Here is a 25,652-nt window from a genome sequence, read left to right as displayed (position 1 = left end):
TGGTTGTAGAAGCATCTATTGAGAAATATAGTTAATTAGGTTAATATAACAAAGTAATTACATTTAAATAAAGTATTTTATTTAACATTTTAAAAAGCAAAATGTACAGCTAAGTTACAAGATCCTATGGGTGATCATAAACATAAAATGCTGCCCACACCTGCCAGGTGACCCCTACTGGACGCTGCATCAGCCCCCCACACACACGGCAACCTTTCTTCACCAAGTTCAATGCGAGTTGTTTTGTATCACTTAATAGGATATGAAAGCCCCTCTACCTCAGTACAGCACACAGCACACTACTCAGCAGTGCAGCACCCACAGGCAGCACTGCACCTCTCAGGGCTCACTAACAGTTTTCTAGTCAGTGTACAAAACTTAAACAATAATTTCTACCTTATTGAAAAAAATAAACTCTTGAGGCTCCACTGACTGCATATTGCATAATTAAATATGACTGAAGACTGAAAAGTGTTTTTCTTTTATACAGAAAAGTCAGATCAATAAATGCTCTGTCTTGAAGTAAACAAAGACCTCAGTTGACTTGCGCTCTCAAGGCTAACTTAACAATAATCCTTGTAACTAAAGCTCTCATACCAAGGAGAAAGAAAATGTACAAAAAAAACACAACAAAGGACAAGGAAAAATGCAAAATATACACTGGAAAAAAAAGACTGGAAGTACAAAAGCCAAACGCGTCCTTGTCAGTAGTTTACACAACTGCAACACATTTGGCATTTGGCTACAATAAATAAAGAAAAGAAGCCTCTACAGATGGATACGAAACTAGCCCGGAGAAGCCTCTTCGCCTCCCACCTCACTAACACACTATGCTGACTTTGGCCTCACACCAAGCTCAGTATCACAACGTAAAAGACTAAGACTTCATCACTAAAATAAACTTAGATAACACTGCTCTATAACAATTAAGCACACTTTTCTGTCCAATAGTCCATTATTTAAGATCACTTTGTACTTAGATGAAATCAGGCTCTGTCCTGACGAGTCCATGAAACTGAACTCAGACTGCCACACTCCAGCTTTAAGGAGCGAGGCTCAGCGAGTGTTCCTCCACACAACTTGGGAGTCTATGTTAGCAACTTGATCATTAAATTTGACAAGTGAATGGAAATTGTCTATATCTTCACTTCTCTGAAATGGTATAAACACCATAAATAAGTATCTAAAATATAGCTCTCACAACAGACCCCAAAAATATGTTAAGTTCTCACTAAAAAATCTTTTTTGTGTGTAATTTAAGCAGTGAAGATGTGTGGGTGTCCAGCAACAACTAAAGTTTGTGTTGGTTCACTGTATCACACCCTGCAACATCTTACTTAGCTACAGTAGTCAAAATATTGCCTAGTCTTGCATATAAGTCACTGATAATTTTTCATTGGATCCAGCACACTCAACATTAATTCAGCTTTGTGCTGACAGCTGCTACTCATAACGAAGCACCATAATAAAAATACTGAGATGACAACTTGGGGACTATCGCCGCATGGTGCCATTGAGCTGTAGTGGTGTCACATAGGAGTAGGGGGGATACATGGTGTTCTGGGGCTGGGAGCGGGGGTCCTGGTACTGCCCCGGCGCCTGGGCGTGCACATTCATCATCTGCACTGGCAACTGTTGGTTCATGAACGTAGGGTTGGTCAGGTACGGTGGGTTGAGGGGAGACATGGTGGAGGGCTGGCCAGGCATGCGGTAGCCATTGACTTGGTAGCCCAGCATCGCAGGTGCCATCATGTTGGAGGACATCTGTGCCGCTGCTGCCGCCTGGTGGGACTTATATTTGTAGGACAGTGGCACCTGCGACTGGAGGTTTGAGATGGGGGGCGTCATGTTGCGCTGGGCGGCAGCGGCAGCAGCGGCCGTCGCACTGGGCGGCGGAGTCACTGTGTGGGAGGGAGGCGGGGTGACAGTGTGTGAGGGTGGAGGGGTGACACCCGCACACGGAGGTGCAGGAACAAAATCCAAGATGCCATTGGTCATCTGTTGCAGCCGCGCAATGCTACAAGAGGACGCACTACCTTGCACAACACCCCCATGGTGTTGTTCTGCTCCCATTGGAGTTGGGGTGGGGGACGGGCCGGGCGGGCTGGAGTTGATGAAGTGATAGTTTGTAGCAGAGGGTCCACACACTGAGGCAGCAGAGGGATGAGGAGGAGCTCTCTGGGAAGAAGAGCCAGAGGAGGTCTGGCCACGTTGAGATGAGGCAGAGGAATTTGGTCCCGCCTGTTGCGGGCCACTTGGTCCTCCCATCCGAGATTGGATGACAGATGTCATGTAGGAGGAAGAGTGGGCAGGGGTGTGAGCTTGTGCATATGTGGTGACAGGAGGCTGTGGGAGATAGCCCTGGCTGATCATTGACCCATGGTGTCCAAGCATCTGTTGGTGTGGTCCCATCATGTAGTTTGGATGATGACTGAAGTTCTGCATTTGACTGTGTGTGTGTGGAACATGAGGTGTGCGAGGTGGGTGCGGAGTGTGAGCCCCATGAGGGTGATAAGACATAGGATGGTGCTGACTCAGCCCAGAAGGGGGATGGGGGCTCACCATGCGCTGAGTCATGACATGAGCCTGGCTTGGCACGTGCATGGCAGCCACAGACTGTGGAGAAAGCTGGGTGCCAAGATTTGAGGGTGGGCGGGAGACTGCAGAACCAACCTGGGCCTGTGGCTGGGCTGGAGGTTTGGGCTGGATGTGTCTCTGTTTTGAGGGTTGGTGTTTGGTGGGGGCATGGTGGGTATGAGTCTGTGATGGCAAGGCTACCACTCCTATCGTCGGCACAGTCTGAGTGGCAGCCTGTGTTATTATCGCCTGTGGCTGGGGCTGGGGCTGGGGTGGGGGCTGGGACAGTGGTAGTGGCTGAGGCTGTGGCTGAGGCTGTGGCTGAGGTTGTGGTTGAGGCTGAGGTATTGGCTGAGGCAGTATGGGAGTTGGAGTGGGGGTGGTCCGTGCTATGTGTGGAGGAGTGGGAGTGGTGGGTTGTGTATGGGTTGGTGTAGTGGGCTGTACATGGGTAGGAGTAGTGGGTTGTACATGGGTAGGAGTTGGTGGTTGAACTTGTTGTCCAGATAGCTGGGCACAATCACTGTAGCTTTGAGGAGTGGATGCTTGCTGGGGAGCCTCCACTGAGTGAGCCATTTCATTACTGGATATGGAAGTAGGAGATTCAATGCCCAATTGTGATACATCAAACTCCCCTTGGGAATACCCATGCATGGAGTGAACAGAGTTTGTTGTTGAGTCTGGAGTGTAAACCCCCATGCTTCCAGTCTCCTGCTGGTGGGGCGGGGTTGGGGTGGGGGCCTGGCGAGTAATCACAGATGTTGTGTTGGTAGACCCACAGGAGGAGGGAGGAGTGTTCCCAGCAGAAGAGTTCACAGCCTTGGGCCCATCTCCAACCTCTAAGGCCAGATCATGCATGTGTGGGTTGTCTTGACCACTAGAGTGACTGTCGACTTTATTGGTGTCTGTGGCTTCATAAGACTGATCCATTTGTGATGCCAGGCTCTCCTCCTGGTGGGTGGCATCACTGAGGGTTTCAGACACCACTGGAATGGAGGGCTCCTGCTCCCTCACACTATTGTCTTCCTCTTCATCCTGGGAACACTCCTTGGCTAATTCCTGTTCATTCTTTTGTTCCTGTGAGTGATCCAGGTTTTCTATCACAGATTCACATTGCCGATCTTTGCTGTCCTGTCCATCTTGGTTATGGTGACTAGATACAGAGGACAGCACCGGAGTTTCGGCTACAGGTACAGGCTCACCAACCCCTGGTAGGTGACATGAAGGCTGATCATCCTCCAGACCAACTGGCTGAGAGGGAAGGGGTATGGGAGGAGAGGAAAGTTGCTGCAAGGGATGCTGTACAGGAATTTCTGATATGGGCGAGGAGGAACGAAGGGAAGAAGGAGACCCTATAGAAGAGGAGGCAGGAGATTCTACAGATTGTGGAGAAGAGGGAGTAACTGGGGCTGGGGCACAAGGAGGTTCTAATGGGGAGTCTGAAGGCAATGGAGAGGGTTCCAAGGAAGGAGTGGGTGATGGAGGGGCAGGGGCAGGGGGTGGAGAGCTAGGGATTGGTGGAGAACTTGGGTTTGGTGAGGGTGGGGCAGAGGATGCTGGGGATCTGGAGTGGTCAAGAGAGTTAGCAGGACTTGGGGGAGTTACCTCCTCTGGTTGCAAGGAAGAACAAGGTGGTGTAACCACAGGGGGGGTTTGAGGAGGAAGGGGACCTGAAGGAAGAGGTGTGAGGATACCACCAAGGATCTTTGGCTCCTCTATCATCTCTGAAGGTCGGGGATCCTCCACAAGTGTAGGATCTCGCTCTTCCGTCCCTCCCCATATGCTCTCCACTGCCTTTGTCACCTCCTCTTGGTAGGCTTCATCCACTCTACCATCACCAACTTTGCACTCAACTGTCTCAGGAATTTCTTCCACAGGTGGTGGACTGCTATAGCTGTCATGATCCAGACACTCACCATTTGGAATGTCCTCACAAGTGCCATTCATAATGCTGGCCACTGCCTTATCAGCTTCACTAAGTTCCTGGTGTCCAACCCCTGGTTTCTCTTTGTCCTCGGTGTCTTCTTTACGTAACTTTTGCTCTGTCTCGGCTTTGTCCTGCTGCTTCAGTGATTCCTGTGTGCTTTCTCCAGAAAGTTTCTCCTCAGCACCATTACTGCTTTCCTTGTCCATCTCTACCTCTTTCACTGCATTCAGTAATGATTCCCCAATTTCACCTACCCTTACTACCAGATCTCCAGGTGGTTTCTTGTCCTCCTTACTCTCTATATTATTCTTCCCATCGTCTTCATCATCTGATTCCTCTCGTCTTTTTTCAGCCATTTCTCTTATCACTGAATCTTTTAAGTGGTCATTCTCCCAAAGAATACTTTCAGCTTCCTTTTTACAAGGTTCTTGCTTCTCGGTAATCTTTGACTCTGCGGTGTTTTCAGTTTTGTTTGACCAGTCCTCTGTCACCTTAGGCTGCTTTTCAGTGCCATCTGGTTTTGTGAGTTCCTTACAATCTGATTCCTTTTCTTCTCCTGCCTCAGTCGGTTTGATTTGGTCATTATTTTTTGCCTCAGTACAACTCTCTCTCTCCTCCTCTTCCTCTTCCTCCTCCTCCTCATCCTCCTCTTCTGCCTCATGGTGTGTCTCCCCTTCTTCTTGCGGGTCATCGCTAACAGGCGTCATCAATTCATGGTCTTCAGAGAAACTCTCTTGCACATCACTTCCATCCACCACACTGGCCTTCTGGTGTTCCTTAACCTGCGAAAGAAAATGCGTCAGAATAGTTATTTGTGGTTGTAACTTAAGGTAATAAATAACATGATACTGTAAAATCAGTCTTAAGTGTTACACTTTAAAGTATCACTGGCTATAAGTAATGTTAAGTAGTTATACTGTATTCATTATTAGTTTGCCAAGCAATTATTAGCATCATCAGTACCATGTTATATGAATTTCATTACAGTGAAAATCAGGAAGGTGTAACAATAATCATGGTGCAACTGATATGTCACTCACGGTCAGCAACAGCTGCATAACAACCCATCACAGCAAGGAGAGGCAGCAGACTTAAACCTAGCATCCGAAAATACTGTCTCTGCACAAACAGGTCCCTACTCAATGAAGCAATGTTCCTACCATTATTTCTTAGCTAGAGTGACATGTCTATTCCTGGGATTTTAATAGGTAAGTCAATGATGTAGAAACCAAATGCCATGTAAAAAGGATGACATGTTACTTTCATTAGAAATAAAGGTAGAAAACTCCATCAAGTAAGGAGCTGACTGTATATTGTATAGACAAGTACTAAAAATACAGGAACAGAAGTAAAAAGCTTTAATTTCTTATTATTAATAATGATACTTTTTATAATTTTTATTTACATATGAAACTAGTTTAGTTAACTAATCAGCAAATTTTCTTCTAAACAAGACAGGTTTGATGTAGATGCCAGGCAACTTGGGCTCCGCTACAGCCTGTGGGTGCAGACTTACCTTTGGCTTGGCTCGGCCCCGGTTGGCAGACCGACCCCTGCGCGTTGTATTCTTGGGACCACGTGGAACACCCTTGGGCCAACCTCTCTTCCTAACCAAGGATAACTGGTCGCTGTCACTGGTTTTATCATCCACATCTGAGACTGCAAGTTGGTCAGTCTTGGTCTCCTGTGGATTGTCACATTTGCTCTTATCTTCATTCTTCCTCTCAACCTGAAAAACAATTATGTTTAAGAAATCTTTATATGGTAAATATAGACAACAGAATGGATTTATGAAATAAATTACTAGTGCCATAAGAAAACAAAAAAGCACAGTTGTCATATCACTGCAGATCCTGCATCCACCAGCAAACACTAACTCACCTGCAACTGTTCGGTGGGTTTCTCCAAATCCACCATGGGCTCCAGGTGGGGCATTTCAGGTTCTATTGTCTCTTGACTGCAAAAGAGCATTTTAATTTGTCAAAATAAGTATTAGTGCAAGTCTGATGATCAATGCTAAGAAAATCTTGTAAAACTACACATACTTATCATTAAAGTCACATCTGTACTACTAATCAGTGTCTCAAAAACAAATTTGTCGCATGTCTGACAACTGGTTTTTTGTCCAAGAAGTGGTAAAAGTTTAGTACTTGTAGACTTACCCCTCTTCTTCTTTCTTCATCATTTCTCTCTCTTCATGATCTGCCACAGATGTTGGAGGAAGGTTAGTTCTCAAACCTGCTGCAGCTCCTTCAAGGTTCCGGCTCGGCCTGGACTTCTTGGGCCTCAGATTGAGGGGTTCCGGCTGCTCTTCAATGCGTTTTGATTTCCTGGTGCGGTGCATTTCTTCAGCTTCCTTTCTAACAGGACGCTCTACCTCTTCTTTTCTCCTAGTGGTCCTTTCTGTTTCTTCATTCCTTGGGGTGGGGTGTTCAACTTCCTCACTCTTCCTGTGGCGTTTGTTCCTGTGGCTGTGGCTGTTGTGATACTCATCAGCCTCTGGGTGGTGTTTCACCCTGATGGTCCGGCCCCTGCTGCTAGTCACTTCAACCACCACCTCCTCTTCCTCCTCAACCTCAGAGTGCTTCCTTCTCCTGCTGCTGCCAGTACCCATGTTGGTGCTCCTCGCAGAGTACACTTGCGTCTTGTTTCTAAGTCGGTGTGGCCGCTCTGGGATATCCCGAGACTCCTTTTTCTCTTCTGGTTCCAGTCTCCGCCTTATCCGTGAAGATTCTCTCAAGCTTGCCACAGGATGATGGTCTTCCTCTACAGCCTCACCCTTCAGCCTGAGTCTGCTAGTGGAGTCCTTACTGGGAGACGGTGATTCCACCTCACCTTTGACCTTGAGACTGGAGTCTTTGCTGACAGATGGGAGCTCCTCCTCACTCTTCACTTTGAGTCTAGAGTCTTTGCTAGGATTTACTGGCTCCTCCTCACTCTCCTCTGCCTCAACCCTAATATTGTTCTGAGCTGGAGCCTCTCTGGTGACATCATCCTCACTCTCTTCCACCTCTACTCTCCTTCTGTTCCGCCTCACAGTAATTTCCTTGTTGCACTCCTCCTCACTCTCCTCCACCTCCGGCTTCCTCCTCCTCCGCAAAGAGCTCTCCCTCTGATTCTCCCTTTCACACTCCTCTGTCTCTGTCCTCCGACGCAGCCTGGCTGAGCCCTCCCTCCTGCCCTCCTCAATCTCAGGATCAACTCTTCTACTCTTAATGGTTGTCTCTCTTCGACTCTCCATCTCACTCTCCACCTCCGTCCTTTTCCTCCGCCTGGATACATGTTCTCGCTGGTTCTCCTTGTCATTCTCCTCTTGCTCCATCCTCCTCCTGTTCCTCAGTGAGCCCTCCCTCCTCTTATCCTCATCAGGCTCCTCATTCAGGTACTTCTTGCGGCTGCTGCGCGTAGCATGGGTTTCACGTCGGCTCCTGGGAAGTGAATGGGTCTCCTCTGGTGTGTCCTGGGAATCATCGTTGTCATAGTCACCATAAGAGACCCAAGATGATGCTGCTGCTCTTCGGGTGTGTCTGGTGCAGGACACCAGATCTGGGGTGGCATTGGTAGCACCTGCAGCATCTGGGGTGGTGGTGGTGGTACTTCTTCTGGTGTTGCCTTGATCCCTCCCACTCTCTGTTGGTAAATACAAGTACACACACATCCATTAAAACCATAGTGCTCTACTCTTCAATGTGATAATTGAATGCTATGAATCCATACATGAAAATGTAGTCTTACAAGACAATACAAAATTAAGTTGGATCACACAACTTTACCTTTATATTTCTGTATATATTTTATATATATATTTTATGATTTCTATATCCTGCTCTTTACCACAAGTTTTGGAAATGGCCATTTGCATGAAAGTATATCATACAGCAAAATATAATTCTTTATATCGTACAGCAAAATATAATGCTTATGGAGCAATTTATATACTCTTCATTATCAAATGTTTTGTGAATTATATATAATCCTGTCCATAAGTCAATCACAAATTACCTTTCCTTAAAATACTATTTTGAATCTTAAGAAAATCAAGTTAACTGACCTTTAGTTGTTGATTGGTTATCCTCCTCTTTCTTTTGTTCTTTCTGAGATGGCAAGGTATGATCTGCTTCTGTCTTTTCACTTCCTGGTTTATCTTCATAAACTTTCTCACTCTCGCTAGCCTTTGCTCTTGAGTCTTCAGACCTTCCTCCACATTCTGAAACCTTCATTTGATCTTCTGGACCTGTCTTTGTGATCTCACTAGTTACACTCTTGTCTCCTGATGACTTTTCCTCTGATGTTTGTTTGTCTGATGCCTTTAAACCCTCTTCTGAACCCAACCTCCTCTCCTCCCCATCATTATGAGAAGTACTCTTCACTCTCTGCTTCTCCTGGGAACACTGAGTTTCTTTGAGGGCATGTGACCTTCGACGACCCTTTTTGAGACTGCGGAAACTGGGCTCAAAGTCCTCTTCCTCTTCTTCCTTAAAGACATAAGCATCCTCCTTTGATGCCACGTATTTTTCGTCTCCCTTGGCATGGAAGGACCGATTGTTCCTTTGCTTTGCTTCACTGTTGCTGTTAATGTTCTCTTTCTCTCTTTCTTTGGCTTCAACCTGAATAAAAAGATAAGAGGATTGTATGAAAGTAATGGTCAAATTTGCATGCTAATCATAGATTTTCATGATAGCAATAAATATGTAACTCAAAAATAAAAAAAAATAAAAAAAAATTAGTTTGACAAGTTTGACAGAAGAACATAACCGGTGATGTCTTTACAATCATACACACCATACACACACATCACTAGTTACAAGAATACTTACAGCTGACACCGGAGTAACAGAGGCATTTTTGTTGGACCTGTGAGTCCTTACATGGTTGGTAGGTGGTGTGGCCCTGGCTTCATCCTGCACCTCCTCCCTTGTGGTGGCTGAAAGGGCAGTGGGCTCACAAGGCTCAGCACTTGGCACCTTCACCTCTGCTCTGCTACCTTCTATTGCATTCTTCTTATCCTCGACCTTAACCATGTCTTCTTCAAGCTTTTCTTCTTCCTCCTGATTGATAAAAAGAGTTCTAACTGATTTTAACTACATTTTTGTACATACATTTAGGCTGTACAAAAGTTTAGAACATTTACAAGTTTATAACATTTTTTAACAAATTTGAGATATGTTTTATCTAAAAAAAAAAAAAAATTATAAATCCAAAAAAATAAATAAAAAATTCAATTAATATATGAAAACACACACACACACACACACAGCAGAGAATATTTCACAAGGCATGCCTGGCCCACCATCCACACTACCCTGTCATCCTCCTGTACCTCATCAGAGTCCTGGTGTGCTGAAATATTATGTCCAGGCAAGAGTGGGGACCAGCGCAGGGCTTCAGGGTCAAGCCTCAGCCGCCGGGGGTTGTTCAGCTGCTTCTGATAGTGTTCATCTACCACCTTCCAGTCTATACTGACAACCATCCTGTGGGAAGCATACTCATCAGCTACTTCTGGAGTTTTAACGAAGTAGTCTCAGAATAATCTATCATGATGATTTGTAAAGTAATATGAATCCAAATTAGACATTGACTAACTTAAATAAAACACAGAACAGATCAATACATGGAATATGTTCAGTGTAATGTACCAGGTGTCAGGTGTTACTTTCAATGTAAACTTGAACTACAGGTTCTGAAAACACTGTCACCATGTGAAGTGCAAGTGGTTGTGGTTGATGGAGCTAAACTCACTGGTTGTTGGAATCCCTCTTGAAGAAGCCAAGAATGTTGAGGGTGTAGGCAACATCTGCTGGATACATGGCCTTGTCTTTCACTACTTCCTGGATGCTGAAGGTGTTCTTATTCTTAATGTGATACAGGTACTCCAGCACAATGGATTTCCAGTAAGCAGTGTAAGACACTCGGCCTAGATCTGAGAGGGGTTTCTCAGGCGTTCCTGGCTGACCCTCCCGCTTGGAGAGAAGGTAACCTGCACACAACAATGAGTTAGTCCTTGTAGGCCCACAAAAATATGAAAAGGTAACTTAACACAATATTTCATTACTCCTTGCACGGTAATGAAATAAATAAAACAAAATGGATTTTGCTACATTAAACATATCTAAGTGTGTGGGTGTTTTATCTCAGCTCTCCACCTTTATGGAGAAGTTAGTCTTGCATACAGAATCTCAAGACATCAATAACTGAAACTAACCTAATTCATCATTTGGAAGTCTTGTCAATTCTTGAAGACTTTATGCATAAAAGCTAAAAAAAAAACTTACAGATGATTTGGTACATTCCCTTAAATGGCATGAGCCATGACAAGCTTACAGTGAATGGCAGGACTTACTGAAATCGATGAGGAAGCGTCCATAACCCTGGCGCTGGTACTGGGGCATAGTCATGATGCATGACACATTGTACTTGAGAGCAGACAGCTTCTCTTTGCTAAAATACCCCACCAGATGACAGCCTTTCTCGTCATTACGGGTCAACACATAGAAGAGGAACGGCTCCACGTCATAGTAGAGGGTCTTGTGGTCCAGAAACAGCTTAGCTAACAGGCACAAATTTTGACAGTAGATTTTGCTCACATTACCATCAACCTGTAAAAGAAGATTCTTGTGAGAAAATGATATTTTCTTGATATTCACACAATGCATAATGAGTGAAGTATGGCATTATTGTTGACCAAAGAATGCAATACATCATAGTTGAAATCCCTAGAACATGGAACATAAGACTGACCTCAAAGACAGACAAACCATCCTTGCGATAGATTTCTGTCCCTGGTGGAGTGCGCCACACACACTTCTTGAGGTGGCGACCCAGCATGGACGCACTCTTCATGTACTTGAGGCAAAACTCACACAAGAAGAGCTTGGTTAGCCTGCCAGAAAGGAACACACATTAATTGTTGCTCTGTATGTGATAAAACGGATGTGAACAGAATGTCACGCCCAAATAATCAAGTTTCTGTTTACTGAAAGCAGGAAACATCACTATAGGCCCAAATCACAGATTATGCTGTGTTTCATCACACAGTGAAGGTTATTTCAATGATACACAATTTCTTATATTGTTCCATCACAGTTGGCACTCACCGTGCATACTCCTGGGGATAAGGTGCAGAGTACCACGTCTGGATGTCATACTGGCCAAAGTCTATGCTGGCAGGGCACCGAGACATGTTGAACGGGTCTCGCTCCTGCACTGTGGTCCGGTTCTTGTCCATCTCCTGAACATACAAGTTAATTGTCACACAAAAATGAGTCATCAGCATACATATCAATGTGAGCTTCAACAATCAAGTACTGAAGTTCTATCTCATGAAGAAAATGTACAGTAAACCCTCAATATAACAGATCTCGATTTACTGGACAAAAATCTGACCACACAAACCCTCGCTATAACAGATTTTCATCCATTATTGCGAGGGTGTCGTCCCGTAACATGCCTAAGGTTAGTATCAATAATATACAGGTATGGTGTTCTAACTTAACCATATTTCTCTTCATTTTCTTATTACATTTTTTAGTACATATACATAATTTTTTTGGTGTAAAAAATCTTTAAAAAAATATCGGACAAACTTCAGGATATGAAGGATCTGTCCAGTATTTTTCATTAGATATAACGGATCTTCGGATATAACAACAGACCCATCCCCATATCATCCACTATATCAAGGGTTTACTGTAAAAACAATATTCAAGTAATACTGTTCTCTAAGGTCAGATTATGGAAATCAAAGCAGCCATACTTCATATCCATTTTTAAGATATTTCATAAAAAATCACAAAAAACACACAAATCATTTCTCTGCTTATCATAAAAGAGGAATGTCATAACACTGATGAACGACATAGCACCCTGCAAGACACACTGACCTGTGATGCCTTCTCCTGAGCCTTCTTGAACATCTCCAGGTCCCTCTCGGTGACTCCTGGGGGCAGGACGGGGCGAGGCATCTTTTCCATGCTGCCAGGCCTGCGCTCCACTACTGGTGAGGAGACCAACCCTTCAGCCCCTCATGCATGTACCTACCTAGTAACTCACAGGCTGTCCTTTACTTTACAACTTAGTAAAAAAGCTACTGACATAGTCATTTAAGTAAACATTTATTTATGTATGTATGTATATCAAAGTGCTACTTGATTACACAACAAAGACTGGTCTAATTCACAGGAACTCTGGACATGATTTGCAAAAAAAGAAAATGAGTTTAAGCATTAGTAATGTCTAAGACAACTAAAATTAACCAGTTATGAATGATTAATATGAGTATGGAGTGAGTCGGGACCCACGGCAGCCTCACCCAAGTAACTAAGGGAAGCACACCACCTCAGCCCTGCTGGGTGTGAGAAGCCACCCGGGTATCTACAGGCGGATCAATAACCAGGATCCTGAATTTTGAGGGTTAAACACCTTAATGTTAGGCTTAGATTCTGGTGGTGTCAGACAGGCCAGATTTCCAAATTGAGAGGTTGTCTTCCAGTCTGAGCAGGGACAAAACTTTCCTGAGTGCCATCCCTGGACTGTACTTGCTGCTGTTGTGGTGGTTGTTTAGATAGCTATTCCCCCGCCACACCTCCCCTATATAAATTTGCCAATCGGTAAGCTAAGCCGGGGCAACTCTCGTGGTAACCGTTGAAGAGAACTGCCAAACATAACACTACAACCAGGAGAAAGGAAAATCATAAGCTTCAACAAAACAAAATTTCAAAGGAATCACACAAATTTAGACACGGTGTTCAGTTCCCTGACATCTCAGGTTGGATATCATGTCATGCAAAGTTCAATATCATTTACATGGTGAATATCAATATCATGCACATCTGTTTTCCACATGCACTGAAGCTGTCAAGCATTGGCTGATGCAGAGCCTGCTGCTAGCATCTATAAAGTGGCTGTAAACAGTTCCTGAGCGGCTGCACTCTGCACACCAAAACATGAACACATGTCTTGGAGGCTGCTATGATACTTCAGTACTCATGTGAAATCTACTTAAGAAACTGATTAACACCACTTGTTGCCTTCCCAAGTGGCCATGGCTAGTGAGGTGCAGACATGGCCGTGAGGCAACGATGCAATCTGGCCACAGAGCTGCAACACTGTGTACTGAGGAAATGCAAATCAATTAATGGAGACAAAAAAAAGTAGTTAAAAGAAGCTAAATTAAAGGTAAGGGTAAACAATGTTAAGAAAAGAGTTGGTGACACAGAAAGCAAGTCATGCAGCAACATTAGTCACCAGCAACGGCACCAGAGGCCACGGCGGCAGGGAAGCAAAGCGTTACGGAGCAGAGAGTGTGATGCAGGAAGGTGGCAGCACAGCATCACGGTCCACAGAGTGCCTTACCCTGACCCCCAGTGTGGCTGCAGCAGCCTTCCGCCCTCATCTTGCACCATTTGCGTCCGTCAGCTGCCTGAGCCTGGCCGAGGCAGCCACCAACTGGGCTGGCCACCAGAGGGGCTCCCACGGGCCGTGTTGAAGGGGCCCCGCTGGCACCGCCCGGGATGACCCCCACGCTAGAGGCCGGCCACCTTTGGGCTGCCCAAGTCGACCATGTGCCACCACTTTCTACAACCCCGGCACTCAGACCACCACATTCCATGCCCCGTTGTGGCCCTTCCCCTTCTTCCTCCACTGTTGTCCCACCCCCGACCCTGATCTCCCCTGGTGCTGCACTCTCCCCCTCTCTTGAAGGCTGCATTAATTTCTTTGGTCCTTTATACTTTGGTTGTGCCTGCAGCGGCCTCTTGCGAGAATCATAAGGAGTGTACAAGTGACTGAGGCCATCGAAGAGACTGCGGAGGGGGCCTGAGGACATTATGGCACTGGAGGAATTAGTGGAGGAGGAGCTGCGTTCCTCTTGGGGAGTGCCACTCCCAGAATCTACTTCACCCTCACTAAGAGACTCAGACTTTCTAGCAGGAATACCAGTCCCAGAAACACTACCGTTTCCTGCTGGGTTGCAGGACAACAGTGGGCTGGGCTCACCGCCAGAGCGCACTCTGGCAACCTCAGACGGACCAGTGCCCGACTCATCACTACTGCTTGTGTCTGAGGTGGAGTCTGGTCCACTCGAGCTAAACTCGGCTGCCAACTCTGCCTGTCTACCTCGACTGCCTGTGCTTGCTGGCCTAGACGCACCTGCACCCGCAGTACTGTGAGACTCCACCTGCAAGTCACTCTTTGTCACCGCTCTAACTTTGCCCTTTTCCCCAAAACTTCTTTTGAAAAACTTAGCCTTCTCTTTGGATAACTTGTCACTAATAAGTTTCTTGGGAGGACCAATCTGGCCATGCATACCCTCACTGTCATCAGAGTCGCTGGCTGGCTCCTTGTGGTGGTCACTCTCACTCTTCTTGCGCCATCGAGATGCAGATCTGTGCAAAGACAATAAGAATTCAAGAAGTATAACAAAGAATATTCTTTTGATTAAGAAGTATAAAACATGTTTGCCAGTAACACCAACTTCTTAGGGAAATATCCTTCAGTTCAAAACAGCACAGATGCTTACCTTGAACATGAACTAGAAGACGACGTGCTGTATTTTCTACTTCTTGCATTCACCTCCTGTAAGCTTTTCCGCGACCTCCCCCGACCTTTTCTATTGGAGGCCGAGGTGTTTGAAGTGGGGGTTGTGCCCTCCCCTGTCACACTACTGCTGGGGGAGGAGGTGATACTACGACTGTTGTTATTATTGTTGTTTATGCTGGTTGGTGTGGTGGTGGTGGTGGTGGTGGTAGTGGCAGCTCGAGGCCCTTTGGTACAGTGGGAGCAGCACCAATTAGGGGACATGGGCCGCTGCTCCAGGGGGGGTGTGGTACAGCTCACATGATAGCCATCATCACAGAAGCTGCACATGATAAGGCTGCCCAGAATCTGCAATAAGATGAGATAATATAAAAACTCTTCTACAATGTTCCAGTTTTTCTTCAGCCTGTTTTTCCAGCAGAATTGTTATGAATCAAATTAAATGAAGAATTACATAAAAGTTTGGAATTCCTGAACAACTACATCACTTGAAATATTGCTAAAAACTCACCTCTGAGCCAGTCTTTCGGCACACAATGCAAGGTTTGCATGCTTCACACTGCCATCCTTGCTTCTGTAGTCTGACAGAGGCCGAGGGGTCAAGCCGCAGACACTTAGGATGTACTGAAGTTCCGCAGAAGGTACAGTGAATGAAGCCACCATTAACACTCTTCTCTGTCCCCAGGCACTCGCAACAGATAGGCATGGTGGTATTCTGCGGAGAAAAAAAAAAACATGGTTACTGAGATGATCTGGCAGCCAGGTAGTAATGACATGCACAAGTGGAGACATCTCAATGGAACACAAGGAAAACTATTATCTCTGTAACATTGAATAGTAACAATCATATATGAGAATAACCTTTTTGTGTTAAATGTTTCCAATTACTGGGAGAAAAAAAATGGTATAAAAATAACAGTATTTCTTAAACCTGTACAATTCAGCTTGGATAATTAGAAATGAAAACAAGCAAAGAATCTATCAGCTTGGATAATTAGAAATGAAAACAAGCAAAGAATCTATCAATCAGCAAAACCACTTCAAAGCTCTTCTCTTCTTGTATTGATGTCACTCTAGTGTTTCCCAGCAGCAGGGGGCATCATGACAGGCAGTATCAGAACCAGTAACGGAGACAGTATCCAAAGCTGACTATCAAAACTAAGGCACTCTGAATGCAACTCCCACACTCCCAAAGATAAATCAATAACTCATCTTTAAACCTACAGCCTAAATAAGCCTAAACATGAGCCACATACACCTTTAGGAATGACCCTACAGGTGTTATAGGCTTAAAAGAGAGGACAAAAATCTCTAACATACTTGGGTGGGGCAGAGCTAGCTAAGGGAGGGAAGAGGTGGTCTGGTGTGACTCAGGGTGACTCATCCTCTACATATCTGACTCAACAATCTTCCCTATGTCTCCTACATCACTCCCTCCACCTTCTCCCCCCCCTACTCCCTTACAACTTTTACTGTAACATACAAATCCCTTACTCTCTTCCTTACTTATGGCATCAACACATCTCCCAACTCCCACCAACTCATGACACAGGCCGCCTTCACCACTCCATTCCCTTTCCTTCCCTGGCACGCATGTTTAAGTCTTCATAAATTAAGGTTAAGGAAAAGAGTAGTGTGAATTGTGCAATGAGGCTACACCCAACACTCTCCATACCATTCTATAGGATAAGTAGGGCATGGCATGTATGGAACAGGTAAGTCAGTCTCTCTCTCTCTCTCTCTCTCTCTCTCTCTCTCTCTCTCTCTCTGATACACATTCAGCCAAAGTTATTTGAATTTTCACAATAAATGAAATGAAAGTGAAACCCTCAAATCTCAAACCAACACTACTACTACTACTACTACTAATGGAGGAGGAGCAATGAGCCACTTGGTACTGTACCCAAAGTGATGGTAAATTTAGACCCACAATTAATTTGACATGAGTTAAGGAGAACTTTCTCACGTGGTCTTGCCGTGACAAAAGTTCAAGGCTGCCGAGGGAAAAGCTAACTAAATGTTTGGTGTTGTGAAGTCAATTTATCGTAGTCTGGGCTGCGCGGAAAGGAATGAAAACGGGAAGCGCGCGACAGAATACGTGAAATAGTAATGGGAAGGAGAGAGAGAGAGAGAGAGAGAGAGAGAGAGAGAGAGAGAGAGAGAGAGAGAGAGAAAAGGTGTGGTGAGCAACAAAGGAAGTATGGTGGCGTGGTCGTTGCTCTCTTGCTTTCTCTCTCTCTCTCTCTCTCTCTCTCTCTCTCTCTCTCTCTCTCTCTCTCTCCGAAATGAGGCTACCGCGAAATATGAATTTACGTCAATGAAACTAATATGTTACACGAGAGAGAGAGAGAGAGAGAGAGAGAGAGAGAGAGAGAGAGAGAGAGAGAGAGAGAGAGAGAGAGAGAGAGAGAGAGAGAGAACGTCACGAAATCCCCAGTCACCCTCCATCCCGCCTCCCTGCCGACCCTCAGCTGTTCCATTGTCAACAAAGGAACACGTGGGTGGCTGGGTGGCAGAGAGGGCTGGCTGACTGGCGGGCTAACTGACTAGCTCACTGTCCTCACCTTCCCACGCTTCACACACACACACACACACACACACACAGTTAGTTTATTCGGTTAGTCAGTGTATCTAAATGGCAAAATATACCGTAATCTTTACCAGTAACGCTTCCCCCCCCCTCCCACACACACCATATTTTCAGGATAATATATAATTTCTAATGTCACTAACTTAACAATAGCAATGAAAAGCAATCCTTCCGTTACATTCCATTTCCACTCCTAATATCAAGCTTCGTAATACACTGCAAGCTACATTTCTCTTTTATGAATAGCCTCGCATGTTGGCAGGGAAGAGTGGCAGGCGGCAGTGCAATAGATTATACACTATTGCCTCACCTGCCCGGCCTGTCCACTCAGATAATAGCAAACCCAACGTGTGTGTGACTGAGTACACGTTTGTGCATTTCCCAGCTCACTCCGTAACTGTTGCGTACTCTTAAGCGCTTTGTTCTCCATTACGACAGTTTTGAAAGGTCACAGATATCAAGACATGTTATATTTCGTTTTCTTTTTTCCACATTTACTTCAATCATCCCTAGAGGGATAAAGAAAACACCTCAAAACCCTGAATGACTTCACCGAATGCTTTGTTCTCCCATCACGTCACTTAGATGAAAACTCGTGCTATATTCCGTGCTTTTCCTACTTGCGATAAAGAATATTTGCTAAACATCACTAGAAGCATAAAGGAAACAACTAAAAATCACGAATAACTAAGCCTAACAGGACGAACGAAGAATGCTTAGAAATACAGAATCAAGAAAAAAAAAACTTCGTATACGTAAATAACTCAACTGATGGCAATTTAATATCTACCCTTCAAACACTTAAGTAATTTCCCAAAGTATACTTTTAGGAGACTTGAGGAACAAAAAATGTTCAGCAATACAATCTTAAGTAATAACAACACTCTTCGAATCCCTTATACAACTCAAGTGATCTCTTTAATATCTACCCTTCAAAACACCAAGTCATTTCCCAACACGCCGTTACGAGTAGAACACTAGATGAACAAGAAATACAGTCTTAAAGTAAACAACATAGAAAAGTAATCACTCTTCGAATCCTTAAAGAACTCAACTAATCTGTTTAATATCAAAACACTAAGTCATTTCCCAGTGAGCCATGTTTAGACACTAGAGGACGAGAAATTAGCAATACACTCTTAAGTAACAAAGTAATAAATCTTCGAATCCTTAAAGACCTCAAGTGATCTGTTTAATATCAGCCCTTCAAAACACTAAGTCATTTCCCAGCGCGCCATGTTAATAAAAGACTGGAGGAAGGAGGAAGGTTTAGCAGGAGTATCTGAAGTAAGTGGTTGGTGGTGGTGGTGGTGGTGGTGGAGGCGGCGAGGGGTGTGTTTAATCTGTCCAGCTGGTCAATAATGTAATGGCGTAATACTCGTGGTAACATGATTCATAGCAATATTTCAGCTCCCCACTCCTGAACTTTCATGGTGTAATTATATGTAACTCTCTCTCTCTCTCTCTCTCTCTCTCTCTCTCTCTCTCTCTCTCTCTCTCTCTAAGTCATGAGATAGGTATGGATAGTTCTTTGTTCATTTCCTCCACATCATCTTCCTACTCCTACTCCTACTCCTCCCCCTCCCCCTCCACCTCCACCTCCACCTCCTCCTCCTCCTATTCCTCCTCCACTCCCTCTTCCTCCAAACAAGTCACAAATTCCAGCGTTTCCTGTGCGCGCGTGCTTTTGTGTGTGTGTGTGTGTGTGTGTGTGTGTGTGTGTGTGTGTGTGTGTGTGTGTGTGTGTGTGTGTGTGTGAGAGAGAGAGAGAGAGAGAGAGAGAGAGAGAGAGAGAGAGAGAGAGAGAGAGAGAGAGAGAGAGAGAGAGAGAGAGAGAGTCTATAATACCCCGGCTGAAGAAAAAAAAGATAGGCCTAACTCATTTTAAGACCAAACGCACGCCTACCACTCTCTCTCACTCTCTCTCTCTCTCTCTCTCTCTCTCTCTCTCTCTCTCTCTCTCTCTCTCTCTCTCTCATCGATCCGTTCCCACCACAACAATTGCGTATATGCGTTTGTTCGTGTATACAGTCAGGTAACTCCCCCTCTCCCCTTCTCATCTTCCTCCCCAAGCACGGCTCACTACAACACTGCAGAGGAGGAGGAGGAGGAGGAGGAGGAGGAGGAGTTAGATTCCCTTCTCATATCCTAGAAGTCACAGAATCCTTAAGTTACATCACCTTAGAGAGAGAGAGAGAGAGAGAGAGAGAGAGAGAGAGAGAGAGAGAGAGAGAGAGAGAGAGAGAGAGAGAGAGAGAGAGAGAGAGAGGAGCGAGTGTCAGGTGAGGGAAAAAGGTACGTGTATATTGGGAAACAAGGACAAAAATACGTTATTTGTTACATTTTCACTGTTATTGTAGTTAATGGCAGGTGAGGGGAGGAGGAGGAGGAGGAGGAGGAGGAGGAGGAGGAGGAGGAGGAGGAGGAGGAGGAGGAGGAGGAGGAGGAGGAGGAGGAGGAGGAGGAGGAGGAGGAGGAGTGGACAGTAGTTGCGCCCCTTTAAAGTGAATGCACAGTACAGCTCCCCTCAATTATTCATTCCCCCCAGTCCCCCACATTTCCCCTCCCCTCTGACCCCACACACACACACACACACACACACACACACACACACACACAATACTATTTCCCCTCTCTTCTCTTCCCCTTCTTTTTCTCTCTCTATCTTCCTCCCTCTCCCTTTTCTCCTCCCCTTCCCTTCCTTCATCACATCTGATAATTATTTCATTACCATCTCCTCCTCCTCCTCCTCCTCCTCCTCCCTTTACCCACAATCCCTTGGGTAAGACAAAACAGGGAAGAGAGATGATAGATTAGCGGGAGATACTGAAGTGTGGGTGGGGGGAGAGAGAGAGAGAGAGAGAGAGAGAGAGAGAGAGAGAGAGAGAGAGAGAGAGAGAGAGAGAGTCATAATAGTCTTGTAAGGGCAACATAGGCCATTATCAACACTAACACTCACTCACTCACTCACTCTCTCTCTCTCTCTCTCTCTCTCTCTCTCTCTCTCTCTCTCTCTCTCAGTATTCATGGTTCTCACACACAAACTTGTATATGGATTGGGTGAAACTCGTTGTTGGATTAAGAGGAGGAGGAGGAGGAGGAGGAGGAGGAGGAGGAGGAGGAGGAGGAGGAGGAGGAGGAGGAGGAGGAGGAGGAGGGTGCGAGAAGACAAGGAAGAATACCAAGGGCTGAGGTGAGAGAGGTCATGGAGAGAGAGAGAGAGAGAGAGAGAGAGAGAGAGAGAGAGAGAGAGAGAGAGAGAGAGAGAGAGAGATGGTAACACAGTAATGGCCTTGGCAGTGAAATCTAAAGTTGTGTGGGCAGTGACTCTTCTTCTTCCTCCCCCCCCTCCTCCTCCTCTTCTTCTTCTTCTTCTTCCTCCTCGTCCTGTTCCTCATGCTGATGTTGCTGACGCGGCTGAACAGGCTAGGTACCTCTCCGTCAATGGCTGTCACATCATGTCCTTTTAACCTTCACAGCCGCCAGCAACACGCAAAGAATCAATGGTAGTAAATAATGGCAGCAGTCTCGCCTCAACACAATACCGGGGCCTCGTTTTCTTAAAGGTCTTGCGCTCCCTCTGTTTTTCAAAGGCCACGCAGATGATGAGCTGGAGTTCTTGTTATTTCTACGTTACTGTCTCTCATCACTGCTAAACTCTCACTGATATCACGTACGGTTTTTTTTAAAGGCCACACAGATGATGAGCAGGAGTTCTTGGCATTTCTGCGCTACTCTCTCATTGGTAAACTCTCATGGAAATCACGTACTGTTTTCCAAAGGCTGCATATGAGTTGACTGGGTTTTCGTGGAGTTTTCTCAGTTAATCATTCATAATTTTCCTTAACTATAGCTGAGGCTAAAGCATAAAATCTCGCTAACATTTCTACATTACTCATTCATAGTCTTTGTTAAACTATTACAAATGAGAATAAACCTTTCATATGATTTTCGTTTTTTTTTTTTTTTTTTTTTTTTAAGGCGGCACACATGACCGCAGAGATTAATCAGTTTGGTTCTCACTATTTCCACGTTAATCATTCATAATCATCGTAAAACTATCACTACAAGTTAAGGAAGCAGTCTAGACAATTTCCTATTATTCATCAAAGGCCACAGTGACGTAATCTGGTTTTCACAAAAAAAAGAGGAAAATCTTTGTTAGTTATTCACAATATTCATTATTGTCACTAATGCGTACACAACGAAGCAGTCTAGAAAACCTCACATTATCTTCACAGCTGAGAGATTAACCAAGTTCGCACTAAGTAAAGTCTTCATCAAACTTTCAAAAAAATCACGAATATACAGACGCAGAGGCACAATATTTGAAAGAAACTGCTAAAATACCGAGTTTATCAATATGGAACGCTGTCTGAAAACTGAAAGCGTGTGAAAAAAAAAAAAAACGCTGAAACACAAAGTACAAGATAGTTTTTTTTTTTTTAAGAATAACAAAAATAGCATAATTATAGAACGAAATACATAATACCTATCGTCTACCTGGTGATATCTCCTCTTACCCAGCACCTGTCTCTGTCTCCCCTTATCTCTCACCTGCTTCACCTGAGCCACCGAACACCTGCCTATTGATTATGTGGCATTGTTCCTTTCATGTGAGTGTCCGGTGTTGCTAGAAAGATTTATCGTCTCTTATGGGTATTTGGGAAAGGAAAAGAGAAATGGTAAGGAATGTGTGTGTGTGGAGCAACTCTCTCTCTCTCTCTCTCTCTCTCTCTCTCTCTCTCTCTCTCTGCTACAAGGTAATCTATATTATTCTCTTCTCTCTAACCTTCTTCCACCGCCCTCGGTGTGTGTGTGTGTGTGTGTGTGTGTGTGTGTGTGTGTGTGTGTGTGTGTGTGAGAGAGAGAGAGAGAGAGAGAGAGAGAGAGAGAGAGAGAGAGAGAGAGAGAGAGAGAGAGAATGGTCGTGACTTGATTATGGAGGTAGATCTTAGTCTCTCTCTCTCTCTCTCTCTCTCTCTCTCTCTCTCTCTCTCTCTCTCTCTCTCTCTCTCTCTCTCTCTCATACCGAGGGGCGAGGCTGAAAAACAGAGAGAGAGAGAGAGAGAGAGAGAGAGAGAGAGAGAGAGAGAGAGAGAGAGAGAGAGAGAGAGAGAGAGAGAGAGAGAGAGAGAGAGAGAGAGAGAGAAGGAAAGGAGAGGTGAGGAGGTCAAGGAGGTAGGAGGAGGAGGAGGAGGAGGAGGAGGAGGAGGAGGAGGAGGAGGAGGAGGAGGAGGAGGAGGAGGAGGAGGAGGAGGAGGAGGAGGAGTGTTGTCAACCCTCCTCACAGTTTCCCACACCTCAACCTCTCCCCCTTCCAGCAATCAACTCTTCTTCTTCTTCTCCTCCTCCTCCTCCTCCTCCTCCAAACCAGCCTTCCCTTCTTACCTTAAACATCCTATGCTAGTTCCTCCAATCCCCCCCTCCTTTCCCCCATCCGCCCTTCTCCTCCACCTCTTCGTCCTCTTCCTCTCTCACTCCCAGTTACTTTTAGCAACAATCAATACTAGTAAGCTAACACCTTCAGGGAAGAGAAGAGCAGCGTTGGTTGGCTGTACACATGTGAAGCGCTCTCTCTCTCTCTCTCTCTCTCTCTCTCTCTCTCTCTCTCTCTGGAAAGCGTTAGACTGTTCAGGTTCCTCCCAGTTCTTTAAGTGGTGCGGTTGGGAAGGAGGGGAGGGGAGGGAAAGGGAAAGGGAAGGAAGAATGAAGGGAAAGAGAAATAAGGAAGGGGAGAGGAGATAGGAGCAGAGAGAGAGAGAGAGAGAGAGAGAGAGAGAGAGAGAGAGAGAGGGGGGGGGAGTGAATAAGAGAGCGAGTGAAATAATATCGTTGCGTGGGGGGAGGAGGAGGAGGAGGAGGAGGAGGAGGAGGAGGAGGAGGAGGAGGAGGAGGAGGAGGACCTGACCACCACCACCATCACCACCTTAACAACGATCAATGGCCTTAGGTATGACGTAATACACACCTGACAAACAAACAAACATATGTAACACACACACACACACACACACACACACACACACACACACACACACACACTCACTTTACTCAGGTGGGTTAAATTCAATGAGTAAAAACACCAATGAGAGAGAGAGAGAGAGAGAGAGAGAGAGAGAGAGAGAGAGAGAGAGAGAGAGAGAGAGAGAGACTCATTCCTTCCTTCTCTCTCTCTCTCTCTCTCTCTCTCTCTCTCTCTCTCTCGTGGTTAGAAAGCTTGGGGAAGGAAAGGAGGGGCCAGGAGGTAACCACACTAATCCAACTCTCTCTCTCTCTCTCTCTCTCTCTCTCTCTCTCTCTCTCTCTCTCTCACTTCCTGCCTAAACTCATTGCCTCGTTGTTAAACTGTTATGCAATTCTTCCTTTAATCCTCCTCCTCATCCTTTTCTTCTCTTCCTCATCATCTTCCTCCTCCTCCTCGTCCTTCAGTAGACATACAGTACGTTCATGTTAAAAAGCAGAGAGAGAGAGAGAGAGAGAGAGAGAGAGAGAGAGAGAGAGAGAGAGAGAGAGAGAGAGAGAGAGAGAGAGAGGAACGTAACAAAAACTCACTCCCATTATGGTATCTGGTGGCTGTAAGGGAGAGAGGGAGAAGGGAGAGGGAGAAGTATCTAGTGAACGACGGGAGGAGGAGGAGGAGGAGAGGGTGGTGCTGGTAGAAGACAAGGAATATAAGAAAATAATCTCTCTCTCTCTCTCTCTCTCTCTCTCTCTCTCGGCAGGAAAACGTGCAGGCGGGGAAAGAAGATAAGCTGAAAATGAAGGAAAAGTAAAGAGTGATACTTGGAATAGAACAAGGAGGAGGAGGAGGAGATAGTAGTGGTGGTGGTGGTGGTGGTGGTGGTGGTGGTAGAGGAGGAGAGTAAGAACACAAGTAAATGGAAGAGAGAGAGAGAGAGAGAGAGAGAGAGAGAGAGAGAGAGAGAGAGAGAGAGAGAGAGTAAACGAATGAATGAATGAAATAATAAGCAAACTTAAAGAGCAAGAAGATGAAGGAAGAAGAGGAGGATGAGGAGGAGGAAGGGAGTCGCGAGGGAAGGGTTGAACGGGAAGAGAAGGAGGAGGGAGATGGAGGGAAGAGGGAGGGAAGTCATGCATTACTGAGAGAGAAAAGGAGGGAAGCAACAGGAGGAGGGACTGTGTAAGCAATGGATAATATTTTTCCCTCCCTTCCTTCCCTCCATCCCTCCCTCCCTCCTCAAACACAACTTCCCTCCTTCCCTCCTCTCCCTCCTGCTATAAAGGTAGAATCGGTTACTTGACGAGACAGCAAGAAATATGCAAAAAAAAGTACGCCGGTTAAACACACACACACACACACACACACACACACACACACACACACACGACGTCAGTTACAGCCAGAGGTAACGCACGCACGCACGCACGAACAGAATAATGATACGTAAAAGAAATGAGAAGAGGGAGGAAGGAAGGAAGGAAGGAAGGTGGTGTAGTAGTAGTAGTAGTAGTAGTAGTAGTAGTAGTAGTAGTAGTAGTAGTAGTAGTAGTAGTAGTAGTAGTAGGTGGTGGTGGTGGTATTTCATGATGATGATGATGATTACGATGACGACGACGGCGAACAATAACAAAACAAGAACAATAACAAGAACAACAAACAAGCAGTAATATTAGTAGTAGTGACGCTAATGATAACAATAAACACAATAATAACAATAATAATAATAATAATAATAATAATAACAATAATAATAATAACAACAATAACAACAATTATAAAAACCATGCCATTCCAATCATTATTATTATTAAAGGAGAAGAGATAGAAGTTGATGACCTAATTAGTTTCACTACCTGTATTAATTCCTCACCTGGACTCTCTCTCTCTCTCTCTCTCTCTCTCTCTCTCTCTCTCTCTCTCTCTCTCTCTCTCTCTCTCTCATTACCCATTCCTCTCCCGTTACTCTCCCTTCCTTGCTCTCTTCCTGCCCTCTCTCTCTCTCTCTCTCTCTCTCTCTCTCTCTCTCTCTCTCTCTCATCAATCTCGCTCTCCTCACCTCT

The 25,652-nt window shown here is 45.2% G+C and overlaps 1 protein-coding gene and 1 long non-coding RNA gene across 10 annotated transcripts in view; one reads left to right on the top strand and one right to left on the bottom strand.

Annotated features, from left to right (window-relative positions):
• Positions 1-57: 57 nt before the first annotated feature.
• LOC123508601 (histone acetyltransferase KAT6A-like) overlaps positions 58-25,652 on the bottom strand; it is a 43,713-nt gene continuing 18,118 nt past the window's right edge. For 6 of the 9 annotated variants that reach the window (XM_045262390.1, XM_045262392.1, XM_045262393.1 and 3 more), the window contains 15 exons: positions 15,549-15,752; positions 15,021-15,385; positions 13,856-14,886; positions 12,385-12,497; positions 11,599-11,732; positions 11,243-11,384; positions 10,845-11,100; positions 10,244-10,481; positions 9,825-9,975; positions 9,322-9,552; positions 8,556-9,111; positions 6,667-8,134; positions 6,386-6,461; positions 6,021-6,233; positions 58-5,286 (listed from right to left, as the gene is read on the bottom strand). In XM_045262390.1, the coding sequence (XP_045118325.1) occupies positions 1,495-5,286; positions 6,021-6,233; positions 6,386-6,461; positions 6,667-8,134; positions 8,556-9,111; positions 9,322-9,552; positions 9,825-9,975; positions 10,244-10,481; positions 10,845-11,100; positions 11,243-11,384; positions 11,599-11,732; positions 12,385-12,497; positions 13,856-14,886; positions 15,021-15,385; positions 15,549-15,752 (8,970 nt within the window). In that variant the 3' untranslated portion in view covers positions 58-1,494. The remainder of the gene's footprint in view (positions 5,287-6,020; positions 6,234-6,385; positions 6,462-6,666; positions 8,135-8,555; positions 9,112-9,321; positions 9,553-9,824; positions 9,976-10,243; positions 10,482-10,844; positions 11,101-11,242; positions 11,385-11,598; positions 11,733-12,384; positions 12,498-13,855; positions 14,887-15,020; positions 15,386-15,548; positions 15,753-25,652) is intronic. The other 3 variants (XM_045262396.1, XM_045262398.1, XM_045262399.1) reach the window with 3 other exon arrangements.
• On the top strand, positions 3,674-6,579 carry LOC123508618. Its single transcript, XR_006675975.1, has 3 exons — positions 3,674-3,788; positions 5,492-5,635; positions 5,963-6,579. It is a non-coding gene; the product is annotated as an uncharacterized LOC123508618 (long non-coding RNA).

This window comes from Portunus trituberculatus, chromosome 25 (assembly GCF_017591435.1).
Source record: "Portunus trituberculatus isolate SZX2019 chromosome 25, ASM1759143v1, whole genome shotgun sequence".
In the NCBI taxonomy this organism is placed as follows: domain Eukaryota; kingdom Metazoa; phylum Arthropoda; class Malacostraca; order Decapoda; family Portunidae; genus Portunus; species Portunus trituberculatus.
This window is presented reverse-complemented; position numbering and strand designations above follow the sequence as displayed.